The sequence below is a fragment of the Artemia franciscana genome, chromosome 13 (genome assembly GCF_032884065.1).
Source record: "Artemia franciscana chromosome 13, ASM3288406v1, whole genome shotgun sequence".
In the NCBI taxonomy this organism is placed as follows: domain Eukaryota; kingdom Metazoa; phylum Arthropoda; class Branchiopoda; order Anostraca; family Artemiidae; genus Artemia; species Artemia franciscana.
The window spans coordinates 42,546,798-42,573,812 of record NC_088875.1 but is presented as its reverse complement, the minus strand read 5'-3'; the positions used below and the strand labels follow the sequence as shown (position 1 = coordinate 42,573,812).

Here is a 27,015-nt window from a genome sequence, read left to right as displayed (position 1 = left end):
GAGAGCCAAAATCAAAACATGCATTGATTCAAAAAGGTTCAGAAATTAAATAAAAAAAAACAAGTTTTTTTAACGGGAAGTAAGGAGCGACATTAAAACTTAAAACAAACAGAAATTATTACCCATATGAGGGGCTCACCTTCTCTTAATGCCTCGCTCTTTACGCTTAAGTTTTTGTAGTAATGTCAACTATTTATTCTGTGGCTTTTGTGATTCAGGGGTCATTCTTGATGAATTGGGACAAAATTTAAGATTTAATGTATAGAGAGAGGTACTGACGAGGGGGCGAACCCTCTTATATATGTAATAAAAACATGAGAATAAAAAGTTCTTTACGTAGCCTAATTTATAAGTTACGTATATCTTTTACTAATAAAAGATTCGTAAAAAATTAAAAGTTCTAGTTGCCTTTTTAATTAACCAAAAAATGGGAGGGCAACTAGGCTTCCTCTCCCGCTCTTTTTTCTCAAAATCATTCGATTAAAATTATGAGAAAGCCATTTAACCAAAAAAAAAAAAGCAAATTTCGTTTAAATTATTCCTCTGCGAAGAGCCAAAATCAAAACATGCATTGATTCAAAAACGTTCTTTAAACGTTCTATTTAAAGAAATTAAATATAGAAAAACAAGTTTTTTCAACTGAAAGTAAGGAGCGACATTAAAACTTAAAACGAACAAAAATTACTTCGTATATGAAAGGGCTGCTTCCTCATCAACGCCCCGTTCTTGACGCTAAAGTTTTTACTGTTTTAAAAAGAAGAGTTGAGAGAAAGAGTCAAACTTTAGCATAAAGAGCGGGGCGTTGATGAGGAAGCAGCCCTTTCATATACGAAGTAATTTCTGTTCGTTTTAATGTTGCTCCTTACTTCCCGTTAAAAAAACTTGTTTTTTTTATTAAATTAGGATAAGGGATAAATTCTCTGATATTAGATAACAGGGTAGCTTCTAACCAACAAATTCTATCTGCTTCTGCAACGTCTTTAATTTGGCAACCAGTAGAATCTTCAGAAGTTTTTCAGTTTTCAACAACTCAGCTACAACATTTAAGCAAAGTTTGCAGATTTTTTTGAAGCATGAGCATGCAGCCAAAAATGAATTAAAACTGACGCAAAACTTCCGCTATTTAGCAAAAACGGAACTGTGTGGTATCCGTGGTATTTCTGAACAACGCTCAAGCCTTTTTTCAGTATAAAAACATGAGAAAAATGAGAAAAAAACATAACAACGATAAAAAATAGTAATAAGAAACAAAATAACAAAAAAACAAACACAAAAACAAACAATAACTTCTTTTAATAAACTAAATTGAAACACATTCAAACCAAAACCATGCTTAAACCCCATTGAAGTCAATCATCACAACTACGATTAAGGGTCGTATCTGTCATTTTCATACATCTTAGACCATTACCAAAAGCAATTTGTAAAGCTGTTCTCAAAGGGGGGGGGGGGAGAGCAGTGCAACTTAAGTAAGAAGGACCAAAGTATCATCGAATATACGCTGCTTTTCTGTACTTCCCTTTGAGAGCAGCTTATCTAACAGTTCTTAGAAGTTATCTCATAATATAAAATATCAAATATGATTTTGGGCATAACAGTGACGATATGTTATTGAACATAATGGAAAGTAGTCTTATGGCTTGATCGTAAAAATTGTTTTCCACGTGTTTGAATAAAAAATACACTCGCTGGTTAAGACGGGCGACGCGTTTAAAGCAGTCGAAGTACATAAAACCCAATTTTACAGTTTTCCGCCCTCACATCAAATTCTCATTTATAATAAAACATTTCAAATAATCATAGCCCCGATTCCAGCATCCTAGAAAATACACAGCTGTTGTAAAACTAATAAAAAAAAATAAACACATAAAACTGATGATACTGACAAACACGTGGAATTGTATAAAACCGATAATCATAGTTTGGATGTAAGCTGTCTATCCAGTTTTTTCAGCTGAATTCTCAAATGCAGTCAGTTTCTACAGTTGTCCAATTTTTCAAACATTTTTTTTTTTTTGGGGGGGGGGGAGTAGGTGTGCTTTGGCTTCAAAGATAAATTGTCTAGAAAAAATTTTCTGATGCAAATATTTTGGCTTATCTCAAAAATATAATCCCAGACTTAAAACTCAGAATGAAAGGCAGCAACAGAAACATATTTCAATAGAACTAGTTTCACTTTTTGAAAGAGTCAAAACACAGAGGTTTAACAAAATGGTGAATTTTAGCAACTCTAAGAGCTCCTGTATAAAATAAGCGAAAAAGCAGAGCGACTTTGAATGAACGTCAACATTGACCAGACGAAATATATGGTAACATCGGATTCACCCCTTAAACTGTTATGCAGAAATCGTATAATAGAGCAAGTCCGTTCGAATGAACACCTCAGAAGCACGGGTCAAATAGATAGGAAAAGTACAAAGTGAGATTAAGAGAAAAATAGGCGAGTCAAACAACGCATCTAACAGACAAACAACGCCTCTAAATTAATATGGAGGTCGAAATAAGTAAGATAAAAAAGGAGGTCGAAATTTAAGTTCGCTTAAAAGTACAACCTATCAGCATCGTCCCCATGTCAGTTCTGGTTTATGCTAGGAAGTAATAGAAGCTAAACATCAAGACAGAAAAAAGATTAAAGTCGTTCGAAAAGATGTTGAAATTGACAATATATTGAAAATAACGTTCGAAATATGAAACGTCGATTCGCGAAAAGTCATTACAGACCTAACGAGCCGCACGCTCAGACGCTTGTACGACCGTGACCTTGGATGTGCGCATACTTTACTAAGACCTTAATGGGAAGATGTACTTGTTGCAGTTACAATGCCATATATGTGAAGAAACATCATCGGATGCCGTATGCGCAGCATATGGCCTCGGAGACTAAGCATGCCATAGATGACCTTGGAGCCATCTTGGTGGATAAACATATGCGCCACATATGGCCCAGGTGGGTCTAAGTTCTAAGTAGGTTGTTTTTTTAATAATAATTTTTTGACTTAAAAAACAAAATAGTCAACGCGATTTTTTCCAATGAAATGGTGCTTTCAATGCAATGCAATTGAAAGTTCAAAATGGAATCATTCAAAAACAACCGTAAAAATGGAATCATGAGGAAAACATTAATTTTTTTTTAGAGAATAAATTGCATCCAAAGTTTTCCAGTTGACGGGTTTTCGAATAATTAAAAAAAAAGTTCTAGCAGAATCTTTAATTTGAAAACAAAATAGCAAAATTTGTCCATGCAACTGTTTTGATAAGCTAAAAAATGTGAAAGAAAAACTCGTAAAACTCTTAATAAGTAGTTTCAGGAAAACATTTCAAACGAAGTAAAGCTATTTTTCTAAAGAGTAAAAATACACAAGTTTAGGAAAATAGCAAATTTTCGATAATTTGCACAAAAAGTTGGGCAATAGGAAATTTCTGATCTCATTTTCGAATTTAGCGTCAAAAATTCAACTAAAATGTCACATTTTATTTGTCAAACAAAAAGACCTAAAACGGACACAATTTCCAACGGCTTGTTTAAAATATTTCACGAAAGCCCGTAGACTATAATGAGGCATGAACATGCAACGAAAAAGGATCAAATCTAAGAAAAAAAAACAATACAGACACACAAAAACTTTTTTGCAAAATCAAAGCTGTGTTGACCAATGATATTTTAGACCAACATCAAGTGCCCGTTTTCAGCACCGAAATTTAAAGCCAATAAATACCCCTCCCCCCCCCCAAAAAAAAAGGCTAGTTCTTAATATGGGAAGAAACAAAGAAAGAACAAAAAAGACCGGCCAATCGAAGAAAATTGCAGCCAGTAAATGACCAAGAATAAACCAGATACCCCGTAAAAACCCCCTTGAAGGTCTAAAAAAAAGATAAAATTCCACAGAAAAGACTAATTTTTGAAACTACGAGCTTTTTTTGTGTATTTTGTGTTTTTTTTTGTGCATTTTTTGTGTAATTTGTGTATCATTGACTAACTCAATCCAAAGCACTGATAAGAATTCATACCCAATATAAGTTTTGAATGGTTTTGTCTATTGGTTTTTGGTCTTTGTTTTGTCTATTCTCTATGTCTTTTGTCTATGGTCTTGTCTATTGTTTTTTACTTTTGAAAAAGTTGCTTCTAAAGGTTAGTGGTTTCTTATGTGTAGTTTTTTGTATTACTAAGGACAGCTTAGCTGAGGTTTTTACGAGAATATATGGTTTATTCTTCATTATTCAATGGCTGAAATTTTTACTGTTTTTTTTTGTGTCTTCTTTCTTTTTACGTGATACATAGGCAGTGTGGTCATGGAACCTACTTAGTTCTTAAGCAAAAAAAAAAAAAAAAGGATTTCTCGAATAAATTTAAATTGCCTTTCAGAAACAAGATTAGATATTTTTACAGTTGTCTATACAAACAGAAGAATAAAAAAAAATATGAAGAAATGAAATAAACAAAAACTAAGGAATAAAATAAAGAATCCAGAAAACTGTGCGTTCCAATGATCTAAATAGAAAGAACTGACCTTCAATAAAACATTTTGCAGCTTTTTTCCTGGTATCTTTTTAACCAGAAATGACATCCAAAGATATGCAACTGGAGCAGAATATAACCCACCATAGAGCGCAAAATTTACCGCCCTGGATACATTCAGCTCTTTGTACCTGAAACACAAACGCACAATTATTTTAAAATTTGAAGATAGCCATTTTGTTCAGCATAGTCGAAATATCTAATAACTATGTCTTTGAAGACGACTTAATCCCCCACAGTCCCTAAGGGAAGGGCTCCAATTTATGAGCTTTGCCCATTGTTTACATATATTATTGGTTATTAGTTAGTATACAGACGTTCTCAGTGGGGGTTTTTCTGGTGGTGAATCTGGGGGATTTGACTAGATGGGAGAATCTTTCCATGGAGGAATTTTTCATGGGGAAGACAATCAGAAATTCAATAAAAAAAAGTTGTTTCAACTAAAAATAAGGAGCAACATTAAGAATTAAAGCGAAATTATAAAAACGAAAAATTTCGTTAAAACGAAATTCCGTAAAAAACAGAAATTATTATGTATATGAGAGGATTTGTCCGCTCGTCAATGCATCGCTCTTCACGCTAAAGTATTTTTATTAATTTCAAAAGAGCTAATTATTCTAATTAAACGGCCTTTGTGATTCAGGGGTCATTCTTAAAGAATTGGAACAGAATTCGGACTTTAGCGCAAATAGCGAAGCATTGACGAGGGGCAAACCCCTCGTATTACGTATATGAGGAAGTTTGCCCCCTTGTCAATAATTCACTCTTTACATTATTAAATAAAAAAAAACAAGTTTTTTTAACTGAAAGTAAGGAGCGACATTAGAACTTAAAACGCACAGAAATTACTTCGTATATGAAAGAGGCTGCTTCCTCATCAACGCCCCGCTCTTTACGCTAAAGTTTGACTCTTTCTCTCAATTCTTCTTTTTAAAACAGTAAAAAACTTTAGCGTAAAGAGCGGGGCGTTGATGAGGAAGCAGCCTCTTTCATATACGAAGTAATTTCTGTGCGTTTTAAGTTTTAATGTCGCTCCTTACTTTCAGTTAAAAAAACTTGTTTTTTTTTATTTAATTTCTGAACGTTTTTGAATCAATGCATGTTTTGATTTTGGCTCTCCGCAGAGGAATAATCAAAACGAAATTTGCATATTTTATTTTGGCTCAATGGCTTTCTCATAATTTTGATCGAATGATTTTGAGAAAAAAAGAGCGGGGGACGAAGCCTAGTTGCCCCCCGATTTTTTGGTTAATTAAAAAGGCAACTAGAACTTTTAATTTTTTACGAATCTTTTTATTGGTAAAAGATTTACGTAACCTATAAATTAGCTTACGTAAAGAGCTTTTGTATTCTCATGCTTTTATTACATATATGAGGGGATTCGCCCCATCGTCAGTACCTCGCTCTTTACACTAAAGCTTAAATTTTATCCCAATTCATTAAGAATGACCCCCTGAATCACAAAAGCCGTAGAATAAGTAGTTGAAATTACTGAAAATACTTTAGCGTAAAGAGCGAGGTATTGGAAGGAGGTGAGCCCCTCATATGGGTAATAATTTCTGTTTGTTTTAAGTTTTATTGCTGTTCCTTACTTCCAGCTGAAAAAGCTTTTTCACTTTTATTTTTTAATTGTTTTTTTTTTTAAATAATGCTAGTAAATCCTGCTCTCCCTTCATGGAAATTTTCTTCTCCCATTACAAATTCTCGAAGGAAAGTTCCCCCAGCATATCCCCCTCTTCTCAACCCCTCCCCCAAACCAAAAAAATCCTCCTGAAAACGCCTGTATACTTCCCAATAACCATTACTATATGTAAGCACAGGTCAAAGTTTGTAACTTGTTGCCCCTCCCACGGGGACTGTGGGGGAGTAAGTCGTCCCCAAAGACATAGTTATAAGGTTTTTCGACCACGCTGAATAAAATGGCTATCTCAGAATTTTGATCCGTTGACTTTGGGAAAATAATTAGCGTGGGAGGGGGCCTAGGTGCCCTCCAATTTTTTGGTCACTTAAAAAGGGCACTAGAACTTTTCATTTCCGTTAGAATGAGCCCTCTTGCAACATTCTAGGGCAACTGGGTCGATACGATCACCCCTGGGAAAAAAAACAAAAAAAAAACAACAAATAAACACGCATCCGTGATCTGCCTTCTGGCAAAAAATGCAAAATTCCACATTTTTGTAGATAGGAGCTCGAAACTTCTACAGTAGGGTTCTCTAATACGCTGAATCTGATGGTGTGATTTTCGTTAAGATTCTATGACTTTTAGGGGGCGTTTCCCCCTATTTTCTAAAATAACGCAAATTTTCTCAGGCTCGTAACTTTTGATGGGTAAGACTGAACTTGATGAAACTTATATATTTAAAACCAGCATTAAAATGCGATTCTTTTGATGTAGCTATTGGTATCAAAATTCCATTTTTTAGAGTTTTGGTTACTATTGAGCCGGGTCGCTCCTTACTACAGTTCGTTACCACGAACTGTTTGAAAGTTCAAATTTGTTAAAAATAGTCGATATGAGCAATAATTAGTTTGTGCTATTTTCTGGCCAATTATAGCATTTAGTTTTATCTTAAGCAGCTTCATAACGACGCTTTTTATGTGATAATTAAACAAAGATAATGTATGTCTTTGGCTTGTGGTTGTTATTAAATAAAAAAAAAAAACAAGTTTTTTTCCATCTGAAAATAAGGAATAACATTAAAACTTAAAATGAACATAAATTATTGCATATATCTTTTAAAGATCTTTTCTTTCATTCATTTCAGTTATTTGAGAATTGCTTAACTTGTGACTTTCGTTTTCATAAAAATAGCCTCGACCTCTTTGGCCGTTTTGTTACTATTACTTACAAAATTAGTTCCACAAATATCACTAATTTAAGTTACGCGGGAGAATCTTTCCATGGAGAAATTTCCTCGTGGGGGAAGAGAATTTTCATGGAGTGGGAGCTGGACTTCCTGACATTTATTTAAAAAACGATCAGCAATTAAATAAACAACAAATTTTTTCAACTGAAAGAAAGAAGCCACATTAAAACTTAAAACGAACAGAAAATATTACATATATGAGGGGGGTTGCCTCTCCTCAATAGCTTGCTCTTACGGTAAAGTTTCATTTTTAACTTTTAAAAGAGGTTATTATTCTAATTAAAAAGCCTTTGTGATTCAAGAGTCCATTCTTAAATAACTGGAACGAAAATCAAACTTTGGTTATTATAAGGTTATTATTCGTTAAAAAAGTAAAATTAATATGCAAATTTCGTTTTAATTAATCATATAGGCCTACAGTGAACCAGATTCAAAATTTGCAATAATTCAAAAACGTTCAGAAATCAAATTTAAAAAAATAAGTTTTTTTAGTTGAAAGTAAGGAGCGATATTAAAACTTGTTCTGTAAGAAATTAGTAAGTAATAAAAGTAATGAAAATAATGAAAGTAATCAGTGAGTAATGAAAGGCTCCTTACCCTTACTCATCAAGTTCCACTTGCAACACAAATTACCCGACAAACTCTCAGATGGTTTGGTCATCTCCTTCAGATGCCTCCAACAACCCCTGCTAGAATTATATATGACTTTGACCCCACATCCTGCAGTTGGTTATGCCCAAGGGGTAGACCTCAGACCAAATGGAAGGACAGTCTTCAGAAGTTCAACATGGCAAATATTACTACTACTAAGGCCCCCCTCATAGCAGGCGATTGGTCCACCTGGGGGAGCAAAGTTGCTATGTTCTCTACTCATATATAATGTGGCAGGAGCCTTAAGTCAAAGGATGAAAATCAATCTTGTTTGGTTTCTTTATTATTTTTTTTTTTAGTCAGATGTCATGTATAGCCAGTGTGGTCTTAGAATGCATTTACTTCATTGGCATTAAGTGAATAAAATACTTTAAGATCCCAGGCAGAGGTTGGCAAGCAGAAGAGAGAAGGGTAACTTGCAGTTCCCTCTAGCTGGCAAGTTTCTCTACCTCACCCACATACAAACAATCATGGCTGTTAATTCACCTATTAAAACAAAACTGCAGAACAACAAAGAATTGAAGCTAAGATTATTCCTATTTTTGAGGTTTTCAATTTCAAAAGCAATAAGAATAACTCACCGAACTTCATTTATCTTTTTCCCTTCAAGTATCTGTTGGCCAACCTGACGGGTGAGCTCTGATGTGGGCCAAAGACAAGCATAAGTGACAACTCCTCTGAATATATGATGAACCATAGTAAAGGGCAATTCCCTTTCAATTATTTGTTGATTTTCAGAATGTTCTTATGATACTCCCAGTTGCATATCTTTTTGATTCTTTTGATTCTATCAAACAAAGCATAAACAGAAAAGGATTCATTATTTCTATTGTAGATCATGGAAATCACATACCAACCTGTCTAGGATGAAAAGAAAACTACCAAACCTCTACCAAGTGAAAAAAAAAAAACACTCCAGTTAATGACTTATAAAAAAAATCATCTATGCCAATTTCAACATTGATTTTGTGTTTGTGCTGACAATCTTGGCATTGAAGAACTTACCAATTAGAGCTTGATTATCTAATATACTAATAAATTATCCCAGCATCAAATTGTCTTAGATCAGTTTCCATAAGGGCAATCTTTTACCAAATACACCTTTTTGAATAATCTATTTTAGCAACATCTAAAGAAAATCCACATCACCCTGAACACCCTTAGAGTATTAACATAAAACTGTTTCCCTTGCCCTAAGAAAAAAATAGGGAATTTTGGGAATATAAATAGTTTTTTTCCAGGCCCTGTTCTCTCTAAAGAAAAAAGCCTGAAGCCACCTTCCCCTGTTCTTTATACTTACCTGGCAGTAAGACCAACTGAGACTCATACTGTAAGCTACATTCAAGAACTCTTAAGAACTTACCTCTTGACTTAATAGAGTTTTAATAAACCAAAACTTTCCCCTGGAAGTGCTAAGAAGAATGTACAGCATTGCTTGTCAAACAAAAATAAATAAAACTAGCTCTTTAACCACAACAATACAAAAAAAAACACAGTATCATTCATATTTTTTGGCTATAGACAAAAAGGCTCTGTTGGTTAATGTACCTTACATGTCTGACCTAGCGTCATAACATTAAGGGGGTAAAAAAGGAGGATAGCAGATATCTCTCAATGACAAAAAAAAAAGAATATTTCAAATGGTAAAAGCACCAGTCAGACAAGCATGTAAATTGTAATGAACATATAGTGAAGGAATGAGGGTTGCCAAAATTGTTAGACTACCCATGAAAAGCTAAAAGGCTGAGAAAATTTGCCTAATTTTGAAAAAAGAAAAAAAAAATCCCAAAAAATTAAGTAACCATACTGAAATTCACACAATCAGATTCAGAGTACTTGAAAATATTCTCCTACACTCTTAATATGGAAAGCAGATGTGATCTTTAGGTATTGTTGAATGTTGTTTCACAATGCTATTCAAAAATTTGAAAGCTTAAATTATTAAAAAGCCTTCCACTTAGGTCCAGAATGTTATTTGAATTAATTTGTTTCTGGAATTCTCTAGAAAAGCTCTGAGTAAAATATTGAGATTGTGCTGGTAGAAGGTTTACAGATAAAATCAACTTTAGGGCAAATTGCAATTAGAGGACAATACAAGAGGGTACCCAAAAGAAACTGGAATATCATCAACAAGGGAGCATGCAATAACACTCCTAGACATGTACTACAAAACTTGTCATCAACAAAAGACCAGCTGTTTTGCCAGCCTGGCTTGTTACATTCATCTGCAGTGCAGTTTTTTCTAATAATACTGTTTTTTGTTCCAGCAACAAAAATAGATGATGAACACACAACTATGAAATCATGTTATCTAATTGGTAAAAATGCTAGAATGAGGACACTGGGTCTAAATTACTTATACAACTAGTTTGCTTGATTTACATAGGAGACATGTTGATTGAGGACAAATCTTGCTCTTGATGTCTATCTATTGCCAGCATGACAAAAACAATGAAAAAAACTTCAAAGCTTGTGCTTAAAGGCTGCTGAAAGACAATTGATTGTTTAAGACTAGTGGGATGTATTGGAGCTTGGTACAGTGAAGCTTTGCCCAAGGATTAGAATAAAATAGGGTTGCAGCCTGTTCCTCAGGTACTGACAGATGATAAAAAAGAATATTATCCAAAATAGTAATACCTTTTGACTAAATAGCTTTTTTTCATAGGTACTATGGGTGCAGCCCACAAATAAACAACAGTTAAGCCAATGGAAAAGGTCATTATCATTTAACAAAAGAAAGTGTTGCCAACTCAAATCAAACATTAAAACAATGTTGATTGACTTTTTTGATGCCAAATGTGTAGTATATTTGGAGTGTGATCTTCCTAGTCTGACTGTTAACCAAAGTACCTGTAACATATATTTTGCAGAGCAAAAAGCCTTTGGCTTTTTCTTAGCAGAACTAGTAAAGAACAGACCACATCACCCAGGACACCCTTTAAAGTATACTTGAAACCTACTATTACAAGAGCATTCATCATGTATGTGAATATGCAGTTTTTTGTCCAAAAATTGATTCTGAAATAGCAATTTTCCACTACAATGAGCCTTTAAGAGTAGGATGTTCTAGTACCGTCTAGCAGTGAAGAAGGAAAACCACAGGAAAAAGAGGACACATATGTGGTTCCTATGCAAAACAAAAGTGATTTTCCTTTGTATTCAAGCCTAGGGACTATAAGTTTTCTTAACAGATATTTTAGCCATAGCAATTCCAATTATGTACCTATTATTTTGGTGCAAATTAGGATCAAAAAATTAATGTGGGTTACTATTGACCAAGGGTCATTTTTTAATAGGCCATAGCAACTTAAATTTTTGACCCATAAATGGCTAAAAGGGCTCAAAACAGCCAAGAACAACCAAAAGTATTGCTCTTTTCTAGCTGATATAGGAGAGGTAATTATTATATTCATTATTTTAAAAATTAAAATGTTATTATGAAAATAAATTTACAAAAATTGCAAAGGAGAGCAAAAAAACCCTCAAAATGACTGCACTTTGATGCAATGTCATACTTGAGGGGTTTTAGGCTCTTTTTAAACAAAAAGATCTTGCAAATTTATTTTCAAATGATATTTTACTATCAAGATTAAACAGAATAATAATAACCTTTTTTAAGTCAGCTGCAAATGGCAATTTTGTCTCACTAGACAGTTTATTTTTAATAAACATGTTTTTAAATTTTGGCTAGGCTTCTAAGAACTTTTTACCTTTAGAAGCCCTTTAAAGGGTTCAAAATATAATTTCACTAGAAGCAATTGTTGAATTGTGAAAGAGCATAATAAGAGGCATCAAGTGACTTTTTCACTTTCATCCTAGGCTAGCTTAGCTAAATTATGTTGAAAACTGCAAATTTTGTTTCTAAATTTGTACATGTTTACCTATATTTTTCACATTAAAGGGGGAGAGGTTTCAAAATAATTGAAGTGCTTCTAGGAATGATATAATAAGTAATTTAGAATTTGTAAAAGTTATGTTCAGGTCTTTATAAAGTTTTGTTTACAGTGGGCTGAACTGTTATATTATATTGTCATGAACTATTATATTTGTAAAGAGCTCCATGATGATTTCTGTAGGCTGTTAGATGTGGTTGCTTGCTGCATTTTCACTGAGTACTCAAAAACTTCCTAGTTGTACAGAAACTCTTGCTCTAGTCAACCTTTGCTGGTGTTTTACTTGAATACACCTGTTGAATCAGCAACAGCTGCATTTTCAGACAGTTGATTCTACAAGTTTGTTAGTTATTGGCTAAAGAAATGTTTTTTTTCTTAGATTGAAAAGTGTTTCTTGGAATACCCTCTAGTCACAAAACATTCTGTGTGTGGGGGGGGGGGGGTAAGGAGAACAGGAAAAATATTATTTTTATTAATTTTTAGGGGGTATAATCATGTCACCTGGTCTGCTCTGGTAGGTTATGTGAGAATAAAAAGCAGCAAATTTATAGCAAACAGTATAACTGGCTTTTGTATGAAGTGAATATGGCACTTGATGCCCTTTTCAACGCTCTTTACAAATATAAAAATCAATTCTACCCAAAATTCAGATTTGAGCACTTTTTAGCTCTTAATAATGACAAATTTTCAAAAAATTATGACAGTTCATTTAACTGACTTACCAATAATTTGAACATACTTCTTGATGCTTTTTTCATGTTCTTTACAAATATAATAATTTCTTCAATTGCAAATTCAAATTTAAGCACTTTTTGAGCTCTTCAAAATGACAGATTTTCAATGAGAGAATGACTTATTGCTCATTTTCTGCAAAATAATACTATATGTTCTCAGCACCATCTTTTCCACTAAAAAAATAATCCTACATTTTCTCAGTGCTAAAATTATTAATAACAAGGTTAGTTTAGGTTAAAAAGTGGTTAAATTTAAATTTCCATTAGAAGCAATTATCATATTTGTAAAGAGCATAAAAAAGGCATCTGAATATAAGTGGTATATTCACTGTATACAAAAACCAGTTATACTGTTTGCTATAAATTTACCTAAAAAGCTTCAAATAACATAGGCTAAGTGTTCTTTGTTTGAGGCTTTTAACTTTTTAATTGCTTTTTGTTGGTCTCATTGTAGTATTTCTGTGTTCTTCTAGAAGTAGGATGACACCAGGAACATTCTAACCTCTAGGCATGGGCAAATTAGCCTAATGCCTTATTAAGCTTCATAAATACTTTTAGGTGTCTACTAGAGATAGTTCTTTTGATCATTCCAAGAGATTGGAGGGCAGAAAATGACACAGATTTTGGATGGATACTCAGGGTATATACTAACACATTGGGAGGATAAAAGGGTAAGATTTATATTAATAGACTTTTAAGGTGTATTATCACATTAAGGGGAAGGTAAAGGTCAAACTTGCCTTTAGAGCCTGAATTGCATCCTGAATTCAAATTTAACATTCATTTGCATCAGAAGTAAACTTTACCCCAGCCACTCTTAATGTGCAAATCCCAAATTAGTAGCCTATAGGGGTGGGGATACTAGTTCCTCTATGACACATATGAATGTTAAACTTGAATTCAGCATACAATTCTGACTGCAAAGGTAAGTTTCCTTCTTAGCTACCTGAACAGTGGTTGATATAGCCTAAACCTTGTCCAAATAATCTGCTAGACTTAGGCTAATAGCGTATAAACATTACCTGCCAAGAACTTCAAAGTTCTTTTGGGTAGATTAAATGAACAACTCTTTTTATAAAGAAGACTAAATGAGCGAACTTGTTGGAAAATCAACCAGATCAGCTGACGGATATATATACAGCTTACACAGTTTTTGTTGCATTTATTTCTGCTTCCTATTTTTCAGGTTCTTCTTGAAAGGTGCTTATCGAAAGTCACCTCTTTCTTTCACTGCCATCTATTTTGATGAATTTTTGCCATAATTTGAAATTGAAAAACCTGCTAGTTTTAGGCTATGGCTACTATGGAACAGCCTCTGAAGTCTGAGAATGACAAAAAGCTGTACAGGTAGGCTCTTTTGAAAAGCTTTGGTTGGTGTTTATGCTTTTTTTACGTAGCCTATTTATTGTTTGTGGTGTCCAATTGGTAAATGTGTGGTTTCCTTGAATAATTTGCTAGACAAACTAATTGATGAACAGACGATAATAGGATAAAATTTTCGTAGAGGTTTTCTTGGAAGTTTAGAATCATAACTATGGTAAAATCCTAGTTAATTGACTTCCTGCTATCCCATTCCCTAGGATTTCACCAGAACTATTAAAAAGGAAACATGTTGACCCTTTAAGCCCAGATGTCCTTTTAAGAGGACAAGCATTTTTGATTGGTAGCAATGACTTGTGTTTGGTTTCAATCTGCATATACCATCTCTTATATTATTCAGCAGTTCAAGACATATCAAACAATATGTTGCACAAGGCAGTGTGATACTTGGTTCAGTTGCTAGGCCAAGATTGGTGAGAGAGGTCCAAAAAGGGGTGAAAGGTGGGTTTTTATTAAAATATTATAAAAATTATCAAATGTGTTTCTAAAATTGTAGAAAAAAAAATCAGAGTATAGTTAGATATTGTTAAATTAGAATTTGATAAGAGGCTAGTATCCAACAGTAACAATGCTGGTACATGAAGTAGTTTCTGACAAGCTGTTCTTTTGAAGGGACACCTGTCCCTAAGGGTCAACAACTTGATGACTATTCCACAAAAGAACATCAAAGGAAAATAATTAGTATATTTAATATATTTGAATATGTTTTAACAAATTTATATCTGAAGTATATTTCAAGATGGATGACAAGTTTCAGAAGGCATTGAAGATGTCATGAAACTTGCACACTTGGCAAAATTTGGAGCTCAAAAAAGCCCTAAGAATGCTTATGGAACTACAAGATGGAGATGTTTCCAAGATGTTAGATCTTTCAGATCACAATGATGATGAGAGTGATAGCCTGTGTTTACTGCTGAACCCTGAACTAACTGACCTCTATGAGTTAACACTGCTGGGACAGATATGAGACAGCCCCTCTCCCAATAACTTTCTTAAGTCCCATGATCTTGAAGAACCTGAGCCCTCTACTAGCTCTTGGCCCTCTAATAGCTCTGACAGGGCAACTGAAGATCATAAGCCTTCAGCCAAAAAGGTAAACTGACAAAATAGGGGCAAATACAAGTGGTGTTACAAGGACTGTGAACCTTACATTGAATATTAGCAAGTTATATGTGCATATACTCCTTCACCCACAGAGTCTATGTCCCCAGCCAAATATTTTTCTATGTTTTTTTCTGATGAAATGACTGATAAGATATTGTTAGAGACAAATGCCTATGCAATGACAAGGACAACAAATCCATCAATGTCACAAAACAAGAAATTTACTCTTACCTTTCACTAACTCTACATGGGAATATTAAGATTGTCTAGCTACAAGGTCTACTGGGAGAAAGAGCTGAACTATACTTTCGTCTCTGGAAAGATGTCCTGAGACAGTTTCACATTGATCTGAAGGTACTTGCACTTCAATGACAACAGTAAGTGTAAGCCAAAAACAGATCCTGGACATAATCATTTGTTCAAAGTGAGGCCCATAGTTGACCTGCTGCAAGAAAATTTGATGCAAACTGAGCCTGAAGAAAGACACATTATAGATGAACAGATTATCCCATTCAAGGGAAGATCTGTATCTCCAAAACAAGCTGCACAAGTGGAGGTTCAAAGTATTTACTCAAGCTGAAAGTAGTGGGAGCATGTATAACATCAAAATTTACAAAGGCCAAGGAACTGTGGAAGCTTTGTCCTTTGGTCTTGGTGGAGATGTTGTTATGAGCTCTTAAGTTCCCTAGAACCCAAAGTGGGGCCCAAGATATTTTTCAAAAAGCTTCAGCCAAAAAGCTTCACGCCCCCCAAGCCTCCCCCCGCACGTAAGTCGTTAGACGCCAATATACAACATTCTTTGCTGTCCCATTGTCTGTGCATATAAATCGATTGTCAGGTTTACCAACTCTTGAACATGCAACATATAGTTGTCCATGGGAAAAACAATCCATATTCAGATCTATAGTTCATTATTCTAATTATTGCCCTTGAGCTTTGTTGATGGTGATTGCTAATCAAACATTCTCTGTGTCCCCGTGGTCATTTATATATCCCCCCAGCGTCCCCGTTGTAGTTGTGTCCGTGTGTCCCAGTCATCATTTATACTCCCTGTGTCCTGGTAGTCATTTGTGTCCTGGTCTCCCAGTCTGTAATTTTTCTTTGAGTGTCCTGGTCGCCATTTATATTCCTGTGTCCCAGTGTCCTGGTCATCATTTGTGTCCTGGTCTGTAGTGTCATCTTGTAATGACATCATATACAAAGCCTTATATGATTATATCTTGGGAATATACAGCATTCTTCACTGTCCCATTGTCTGTGTATATAAATAAATTGTCTGGTTTACCAACTCTTGAACATGCACCATTTAATTGTTCATGGGAAAAACAATCCATATTCAGATCTATACCTCATTATTCTAATGATTGCCCTTGAGCTTTGTTGATGGTGATTGTTAATCAAACATTCTCTGTGTCCTGATCATCATTTATATATCCCCCCTGTGCCCCCTGGTGTCCCCGTTGTAGTTGTGTCCTGGTCGTCATTTATATTCCCTGTGTCCCGGTGTCCCAGTCTTTAATTTCTCTGTGAGTGTTGCGGTCGTCATTCAGTCTTTGACCTATATGGATGAAAACCAGTTTATATTGGTTGGTTAATTTACAGAGGATTATTGTTTGGATATTTATTTCATTGCGCAACTATTGAAATTGTGTACAATGCTATATAGTGCTGTGAACAATTTGCTTTTGATAATTGGATAATTAAAATCATGTATGCAACTATTTAAGTTGTGTAATGTGCTGTGAACAATTTGCTTTGAATAATTGGATATTTTGGATAATTAAAATTGTGTACGCAACTTCTGAATATACATCTTGTGAGTATTGCTACCTGATTTGCTATTGCTTTTACTGACAACTATTGTGGCCCCACCAACGAATTTTGATGAACTTTGATCATTTTACCGGATGATGCCAGGTGAAAGACTTGTCTTGAATCCCGTGTTGAATTTCATTTCACGGGCTAGAAATGCAGGTTGTTCAGCTGATAATATTGTAAAAATTGCTTGCGATTTTTTCAAAGGAGATATGTTAATTGAAGCAAAGAAGATTTTGTGGGCTGACGCCTCTATTACTAGGGTAACTGAGCGCCCCAAAGTGACTGATAATGTAAGTGATATGGTTCGAGCCTTTGATCTTTGTGATGAGAAAAAGATCAGCCTACCTCAGTATCTGATTTTCGAGCCAGATCAGATCCCATGTGTGCCAGGGGAGACAACAGCTACGTTAACTCGAAAGGTTAATGAACTCTACATGGAATTTAAAAGCTTCGCTGAGCACCATAAAGCAAGGTCAGTCGTGCAAACTATTCCTGATATGAAACCTCCCCCACACACAAAACCGTCCTATTCAGTTATTGTGAAAAATCCACAAAAAAACTTGAATAATCCTGACGCTCGAAAAGATTTCCTGGATAAAGCTTGTGGGGGTGTCAGTTCAAGCATAGTTGTTTTGAGGCCTAGGAGGGATGCATGGCAAGTAGTTCTGTCAGACAAGGGTGCCGCCAATACTTTGGCAGATGCATTAAGCAAAGCAGACCAATCCATTAATGCTAAAGTGAAGAGTCCTGCCTTTTTCGGTATAGTACGCCGAGTGCCTGACGGAACATCTAAAAGTGACCTATGCGATCTCGCTAATAACTGTATAGAAGTTGTTCAGTTAGGAAGTACGAGGTCTTTTCGATTAAAGTTTGAGTCACGTGACCACCTAAACTATGCCACTGAGAATCCCCTTGTTATTGGTTATGAGCGTCTACCTATAACTGAGTACAAGTTTTTGCCTATCCAGTGCTACAAATGCCAGTGCTACGGCCATACTGCAAATAACTGTAAAGCTTCCCCGAGATGCTCTAAATGCACTGGTGACCACCAGAACTCCAAAGAAAACCCGTGTCAACTTGTCATGAAATGTGCTCTCTGTGGCTCCTCCGACCACCCCTGTTATTCGTATAAATGTCCAGAAGCACAGAAACTACTGCTTAAGAAATGAACAGTCAAACAAACACAAGTACAAGTACTTTACAAGATTTTACGTTTCTTAATAATTTATCACTGTGCAATAATGTTGTTTTTAATAATTACAATGACCAAAATAATCTGTCCACCAACACCTTAGCTAGCCCCGTTAGCCCTTTAAACCAAATTAACTGTAAATATCTCGACAGTTTTGATTTTGTGAAAAATGTAAAACCTAAGCTAATGGAAGAGACCAAACTTAATGTAATTTGCTTTAATATCAGAAGCATACGGGATAAGTGGGCTAATTTTAAAGATTTAATTTTAACAAATGGTTACTGCCCTTTCGACGTAATTGGAATAACGGAGACGTGGCTTTCAGAAATTGATGATACTAATGAATTTTCCCTCAATGGCTTTCAAGCTATTCATATTGAAAGAAAATTAACCAAGTCCTCTGGTGGCATTTCTCTTTACATCCGATCAATTCTAAAATTCATCAGACTATTAGATTGTGAATTCTTGTTCTCGCAACCTATAAATAATAGATGCATTTATTCAATAATCGTCGACATAAGTGTAGACGAGAATTCTTTTATTTTTTCGTTATTTTATAAACCACCCTCATTTCCGGCACCTTTCTTTTGTAATCAGTTTGATGATTTTTCTAGTTTTATTAATTTACCACAAAAGAAGGCAATAGTTTTTGGGGACTTCAATTGTAATTTATTAAATGTTAGCAATAACAATGATGGTGATACCTTCTTTGAAACATTTACCTCAAGTGGTCTTCTTCCCACAATCCTTTTTCCTACTAGAGTTGATCCCATGAGGTCTATCGCTACTTTAATTGATTAAATAAAAAAAACAAGTTTTTTTAACTGAAAGTAAGGAGCGACATTAAAACTTAAAACGCACAGAAATTACTTCGTATATGAAAGAGGCTGCTTCCTCATCAACGCCCCGCTCTTTACGCTAAAGTTTGACTCTTTCTCTCAATTCTTCTTTTTAAAACAGTAAAAAACCTTAGCGTAAAGAGCGGGGCGTTGATGAGGAAGCAGCCTCTTTCATATACGAAGTAATTTCTGTGTGTTTTAAGTTTTAATGTCACTCCTTACTTTCAGTTAAAAAAACTTGTTTTTTTTATTTAATTTCTGAACGTTTTTGAATCAATGCATGTTTTGATTTTGGCTCTCCGCAGAGGAATAATCAAAACGAAATTTGCATATTTTTTTTTTTTGGCTCAATGGCTTTCTCATAATTTTGATCGAATGATTTTGAGAGAAAAAGAGCGGGGGACGAAGCCTAGTTGCCCCCCGATTTTTTGGTTAATTAAAAAGGCAACTAGAACTTTTAATTTTTTACGAATCTTTTTATTGGTAAAAGATTTACGTAACTTATAAATTAGCTTACGTAAAGAACTTTTGTATTCTCATGTTTTTATTACATATATGAGGGGAATCGCCCCATCGTCAGTACCTCGTTCTTTACACTAAGGCTTAAATTTTATCCCAATTCATTAAGAATGACCCTCTGAATCACAAAAGCCGTAGAATAAGTAGTTGAAATTACTGAAAATACTTTAGCGTAAAGAGCGAGGTATTAGAAGGAGGTGAGCCCCTCATATGGGTAATAATTTCTGTTTGTTTTAAGTTTTATTGCTGTTCCTTACTTCCAGCTGAACAAGCTTTTTCACTTTTATTTTTTAATTGTTTTTTTTTTAAATAATGCTAGTAAATCCTGCTCTCCCTTCATGGAAATTTTCTTCTCCCATTACAAATTCTCGAAGGAAAGTTCCCCCAGCATATCCCCCTCTTCTCAACCCCTCCCCCAAACCAAAAAAATCCTCCTGAAAACGCCTGTATACTTCCCAATAACCATTACTATATGTAAGCACAGGTCAAAGTTCGTAACTTGTTGCCCCTCCCACGGGGACTGTGGGGGAGTAAGTCGTCCCCAAAGACATAGTTATAAGGTTTTTCGACTACGCTGAATAAAATGGCTATCTCAGAATTTTGATCCGTTGACTTTGGGAAAATAATTAGCGTGGGAGGGGGCCTAGGTGCCCTCCAATTTTTTTGGTCACTTAAAAAGGGCACTAGAACTTTTCATTTCCATTAGAATGAGCCCTCTTGCAACATTCTAGGACAACTGTGTCGATACGATCACCCCTGGGAAAAAGAAAAAAAAAAAACAAATAAACACGCATCCGTGATCTGCCTTCTGGCAAAAAATGCAAAATTCCACATTTTTGTAGATAGGAGCTCGAAACTTCTACAGTAGGGTTCTCTGATACGCTGAATCTGATGGTGTGATTTTCGTTAAGATTCTATGACTTTTAGGGGGCGTTTCCCCCTATTTTCTAAAATAACGCAAATTTTCTCAGGCTCGTAACTTTTGATGGGTAAGACTAAACTTGATGAAACTTATATATTTAGAACCAGCATTAAAATGCGATTCTTTTGATGTAGCTATTGGTATCAAAGTTCCATTTTTTAGAGTTTTGGTTACTATTGAGCCAGGTCGCTCCTTACTACAGTTCGTTACCACGAACTGTTTGATAACATTTTTGTATCCACTTCCCTGGGAAACCACCTGTCCTCCAAAATAATATTTTCTGACCTGTCAGATCATTTTCCAATCTATCTTTCCTTACCCTCCCTATCAGCTACTCAACCCTGTAGAACTAATACCCCTACGTCTAATAGAATATATAATACTGTGAATATGAACCGGTTCACGGATTGTTTGAAATCCTTTGACTGGTCCAAGACTTTGGATTGTCAGGATGTTAATTCAGCCACAAGTAGTTTTACACAGGGATTGAGTGATCTTATTAGTTCAACCTTTCCAGTCCGTAAATCAAACCGAAAAACTACCCATATACGCCCCTGGATGTCAAATAGCCTGATAATCTCTTCATACCGAAAAAATGACCTATATAAGTTAGCTTGCAAAACCAGTAGCGTTATTGACCTGACTAATTATAAAAAATACAAAAACGTATATACCAAACTCATCCGGGAAGCAAAGAAAAATTATTATTATTCAAAAATCTCTCACTGCAAAGGGAACTTGCAAAAAATTTGGTCTACAATAAATGAAATCCTTTCAAAAAAAAGGAATTCAAGATCTGTTCCTATTAACCTTAGGGACATCAGTGGCAGATTAATTGACCCAATTTTAGTACCGGATGCTTTTAATAATTATTTCACTAATATTCCAAATGCTAACTCCTGTTCCTTCTCACAGTCAGTACACCCTAGCAAGAATCCCAGATCCATGTTTTTCTCTCCAACTGATCGCAAAGAGGTGCTTCAAGTTATCGAATCTCTCTCTAATAGTAGTACACCTGACTTCTTTGGCATAAGTAATAAGCTTCTTAGGACCGTATCTTCCTATATTTGTAAACCCATTGTGCACATAGCAAACCTGTCTATGACCAATGGAGTCTTCCCAGAAATATTTAAATCAGCAATTGTTATCCCGATTCATAAAAAAGGCGATCCGTCTGAGATAAGCAATTATCGTCCCATCTCACTTCTCCCAGTTATATCTAAGGTGCTCGAGAGAATTATATTCCGACGTCTTTCTCCCTTTGTATTTGGGAATCATTCATCAGATTCGTTGATTTCTCCTCATCAATATGACTTCCGTGCCACATTTTCAACTGCTCATGCACTAATAGACGCCACACAGTTTATACGTTCCCAACTTGACCTTAAAAATACTGTATTGGGCTTATTTCTGGATTTTTCAAAGGCCTTTGACATGGTTGATCACAGTGTTTTATTAAGTAAACTCAATAACCTAGGGATTCGCGGAGTTCCTTTCTCATGGTTCGGCTCTTATCTCTCTGGTAGAGTACAGAGTGTGAGACTGGGCGGGGTGACTTCACATCCCCTACCTGTCCGAAGGGGCGTTCCACAGGGCTCTGTTCTTGGTCCAATACTTTTTCTCCTTTATATTAATGATTTGATTACGGACCTGGGCCCATCAGTGCACCCAGTACTTTTTGCTGACGATACCAACTTTTTCATCACCGGTCCTAATTTACCATCCATCGTCACCTCTACTCAAACCCTTCTGAATAGAGTACAGGAGTGGTGTCTCGTTAACTGCATGACCATTAACAGCAAGAAAAGTCAGGTGGTATTATTTCAAACCCCTTACAAAAAAAATGAAGTTCAGCCAGCACTTGGCCTAAAATATTCTACCAATCTCCTCCCGCAGGTCGAAGTAGCCAAGTTTCTTGGTGTCCACATAGACTCCTGCCTATCATTTGCAACACATGTGTCCTATGTTAGAGCCATAATTTTGCGACAGGTAAGTATAATTAATCGTGTGAATTATTTTTTTCCTCCCGATATCCTTGTCACCCTTTATTATTCTTTTATTTACCCATATATCTCATACTGCGGATCTGTATGGGGCAATACTTATCCTTCAGTTACCAATAAATTAAAATCTGCTCAAAACCGTGCCGTCAAAGCAGTTTTTCGGTTGCCACGACTATATTCCACCAAGGACTTGTACTCCGATTTTAGTATTATCCCTTTTGAACAAATCATCAAAAAATTAAATCTATCCCTTGCATACTCCGCTTACCATAAAAATCTTCCTCCCCACTTATTATCTTATTTTAATAGTAATAATTCTGAAGGCCACTGTCTCCGTTCATCCAACCGTTCCTTCATTATCCCCAGGTGTATCTCTAGTTCCGCCCAGCGATCCCCAATTTATAAATCTATAATTCAATGGAATTTAATACCCTCCAGGGTCGAGCTATCCACAAGTTTTCGGACGCTATATAACAATGTACTAAAATCTTGATATTATATTTCTCTAAATGTTTGTTCAATTTGCTTTAATTACCCTTGTTTTCTCTTTTCTTTTTTTTCTCTCTTTTTTATTTACAATTTTTTGTTGTTTTGGTCCTTAACAAGTTCACTTCTAGGATCTTTATCATTATTGTTGTTATGTGTTTTCTTTTCTTTTTGAATAAATTGAATTGAATTGAATATACCCGGTGTCCCGGTCTGTAATTTCGTCAGTCAACAAACATGACGTCAGTTGACAAACAATATCATGACGGTATAATGCTCAATCCTTATAATGATGTCAGTCAATAGTCGACAAACATGATGTCAGTACACAAACAACTTATTTTTATATATATAGATTATTACTTATATAAAGTAAAAAGAATAAGAAGAAAAATTAACCCAAATGACTTTTCATTAATCTTTTGAGTACCCCATTGGAGTTGCAACTTCTGATATTCTGGCAATCTCTGATATGCATACATTGTATTTTGTTTTTCTTCCCAGGAGGGCTTGTATCGAGCTGATGGTCACTTGTAGGCCTCTCCGAGTTCGGAAGGTATGTTATATTCCAAAGAGCTAATTTCTTCTCGACTTGGGTCTTGTTTAATACTAACTTTGCCAAATTGTGAGAGGTGTGAATTGTGTAATCTATATTGCATCTATAGATGTAGTGTTGGCACTAACTGCCATTAGATCTTTGCTCCAAATATTGTTCATACAATGCTTTAAAAATTAGAAAAAAAAAATTTTTGATGAAGGAGGGTGTTTTATATTTTCTATTTTGTCAATGATTGATTGCCTGATTACCTGATAATTAGATTGTTTTGAATGGACTTGTGTTGATGGTAGTTCAGAGTGACGTGTCAGTGTTACTTTGTTAATAAGAAACGCGGGCATGAATAATTATGTTTGTTTAAGTGACAATGTGTATTGTTTTTTTTTTTCTCTCATTGGTATGCAAGCTCTGCTCCCTGCCTACATGAAAATATGTAAAATTCTGTAATTTATTGGTATTTTAGTAAAGAGCCATGAACTAAATTCTGTTGAAAGCTGCAAATTTCCCATATTTCCTATGGAACACCCTCGTTTCAAAATACATGTACCTGTAAATTGAATTAATGTAATGAAAAAAACACTCAAGTAAGAATTGTTTTCTTAACTGTTTCCTTCTCAATAGCCCCAATTCCAGGCTTACACCTCTCTCTTGGAAACGTGTCTTATTTGGATAATAAAAATTTAAGGAAATCGAATGAGGATCTAAATTATGCCTCTGGAAAGTGTTTTCAAGCTCCTACTCTTCTCCTGCTCTATTTTTGATGCTTAAAAAAGTGAATAGAAGACAGGCCTACATCCACCTCAGCTTCGAAAAAAAAACTTGCCTATATTTTCCCTCAATTTTGGTTTGATTCTGCTTTTCTTTAACTCTAAGCTTTGACGATACAAGTCTGATCACTTGAGTAGGATTTTAAACTCATATTAGGATTTTTTTTTTTAGTGCTAAGGTAGAAATACACCTCCTCAGAAGGAAATAATATAAAATCCTGAAAATAGATAGAAAAAGGTTTAAATACTTGTATCACTCATAAAAGCGCTTCACTTTACCCCCTCCCTCCTAATATGCATGCAAACATATAGCCCAAAATGTATTTTCCATGTATTCTCTGCTACTTCATTCGAATTATTCTTTGTCATTAAGGCTGTGATTAAGTGAACTTGAAAACACCAAGGCTCAAAATTGAAGTTAGGGTAGCCTTCTGTCTCTCAATTCTCTAGAGACCGTCAACTGTCAAAAACCCTTCACATAGCACTTATTCATTGGTGGAAATACCAGGTTAATTATACCAGCTTGTCAATCTGGTCTCCAGGGCGATCTGAAACGATACTTTTTGGCAAAAAAGCTTGTAAAAATTTCAGATAGCTGAAAATATTCTATGGGACTGTTCGAAAACAGTAAAATAAATCAAAGAATGGTTGCAATCATCTTATAGGCTATTGTCTTCTGCTCATAATAGTACTGATTTTGTTTTAAAAACAATATCATTCATAGAGTACACTCGTGAAAAAGAGCTAGACATTTTTAAAGATATCTAAGCAATTAGAGGAAATAGAGCAAAATCCTAGCAAACATTTTGTAGCATCTTCAAGAAGTTACTTCATACATAAATATCGAAAGCGGTATCTTTCGCCCATGACTTTTTGAGTACTTTTTAAATATAAATTTTCAATTTTAACTTTTGATTTTCGAGTTCCATCAGTGCACTTAATCACGGCCTTAAATCTGTTTGTTGGAAAGTGTGACATTTGGGAAAATGCCTTGCAAATAGAAATAAAATAATTAAAATAAATGTTATTCTAGAATTTTAAGAAAAGTTGTTTCAGATTTTATGGCGTTTTTCTTCTGTGGAGGAGTAGTTCTGAAGCACGAGGTCTAACTTTAATCAAAGAGGGGAAGGGCTTAGAAGGAGGTAGTGCCCCTCACATGCAGAATAATTTTATCCATTTTAATTTTTAGTGTCACTCTTTACTTTCATTTAGAACAGTAACTCTTATTTAATTTCTGCTTATTTTTATACCAAACCTAGGGTTACCATAGATCTAAGGAAAGCTATCATCCCTTGAAACTCCACTCTTTAAATCAAAGTTTACCTTTTGAAGAATAATGATTCAAGAAGAACAGCTCATTTTGTGTATTTTATGTTCAAAATAAAACCTAATTTTTCAGAATAAACTATCATTTCTGCAATGAGTGGGGAGCTTTCACCCCCGTAAAACCTTAACTGGATGCTTCAGTAAACCATGAAAATGGTTAATTTTTTATGCTTCTTTGTATAGGGATGAATGTTATAGTATACGAAAAATTGATTGAAGAAAAAACGGGTTAAATGGAACAGCAGTGGGGTTTAAGAAATTATTTAATGTTATAGTATATACCCGTATTGCCTTTGAGACTGGGATGAAGGTTTACCACTCCTTCAGTGTTTCTCCAAATTTTGGCTCAATTAACATTGGGCTTTGTTTGGGCCAAAATAGTGGTTCAGTTGGCCAAAACACTGGAATTGGGCACATTCTCGTGGAGTGATCTATTTTGTTTCTTTTGAAGGGCAATATTTCTCTGGGGGAAAGAACATGCATACGCAACCTTCCTTTTCTGTAAAAATAAGAAATTTCATGTTTTTTAAATAGTGGCTTAAGACACATTGTAATCATAATGTTTTTTTAAACAGTTTTTTTTTATTTACAGGGGTGGCTCTTTACTTGCAGTTTTGCTTGATCTCAAGGCTCTTCTAAAAGTTAGAGAGGCTACTGTTTTCTAACCAACCCCTGCTTTTTTGAATTCAAGCTTATTGTTTATATAAGAATGCATTAGGCGCAGTGGGTTTGGCCTTAGCTTGGTAATACGGGACCCAGAGATCGAATCATGCTGCAGGAATGCACTGCAGGGCCGACGCAGGAACCTTAGTAGTCAGGAAGCGTCGTTAATCTGATACACTACAATGCAATAACAATGCATCAAAAGTCATAATTGCCTTCTCAAGAAGTGCTCTCATCGAAAATGTTTCAGGAGGGAGGGGGGTGGATGGTCAATCTGGTCAGATTTCCATATAATTTTAAAAACAAACTAGATAAACATGTTTAAACTAATATCTTTTTATCTAAAATAACAACCAAATATTATATTGTGCTAGCCCAATTAGTACTAGCCCTATTTAGATTAATGGTAAACTAGTTTTGTTGTCATATAAATTGATACCTAAAAATATCATTGGGGATCCGGGGTGGATCTTCAGCAAAATTCTTTGGGGGGTGGGCAATGTGACAAGGGTGCCAATAATCAAAATCTTGGGGTGGGGGGATGTGACAAAGGCACCAATAATTGACCGAATTGAAAAATTCATTTTAAAAACTGTGAAAACAGGAAAAAATAAGTAATGAGGGGGCCATAAGAATCTTGGGGGTCCCTACTGCCCCCCCCAGATCCTCCAGTGCTGGAAATTAGTAATTCTGCCCTAGAATGGTCTATTTTAGTGGTTCAACTTTTTTTTCTTTTAGATCTCTTCGTCTCGATAATGGCCTCAAAGTTTTGTTGATAC

At 35.0% G+C, this 27,015-nt stretch overlaps 2 protein-coding genes across 5 annotated transcripts in view; one reads left to right on the top strand and one right to left on the bottom strand.

Annotated features, from left to right (window-relative positions):
- The window catches only part of LOC136034960 (mpv17-like protein), a 33,093-nt gene extending 19,203 nt beyond the window's left edge, over positions 1–13,890 (bottom strand). The window contains exons 1-3 of one of the 4 annotated variants that reach the window (XM_065716513.1): positions 13,808–13,890; positions 8,616–8,821; positions 4,509–4,647 (exon numbers count right to left, since the gene is read on the bottom strand). In XM_065716513.1, the coding sequence (XP_065572585.1) occupies positions 4,509–4,647; positions 8,616–8,731 (255 nt within the window). In that variant the 5' untranslated portion in view covers positions 8,732–8,821; positions 13,808–13,890. Of the gene's footprint in view, positions 1–4,508; positions 4,648–8,615; positions 8,822–13,683 lie in introns of all 4 variants that reach the window. The other 3 variants (XM_065716511.1, XM_065716512.1, XM_065716514.1) reach the window with 3 other exon arrangements.
- Positions 13,869–27,015, top strand: part of LOC136034331 (nardilysin-like) — a 36,202-nt gene continuing 23,055 nt past the window's right edge. Inside the window, exons 1-2 of the mRNA XM_065715464.1 lie at positions 13,869–14,008; positions 26,975–27,015. Of these exons, the coding sequence (XP_065571536.1) occupies positions 13,956–14,008; positions 26,975–27,015 (94 nt within the window). The 5' untranslated portion in view covers positions 13,869–13,955. The remainder of the gene's footprint in view (positions 14,009–26,974) is intronic.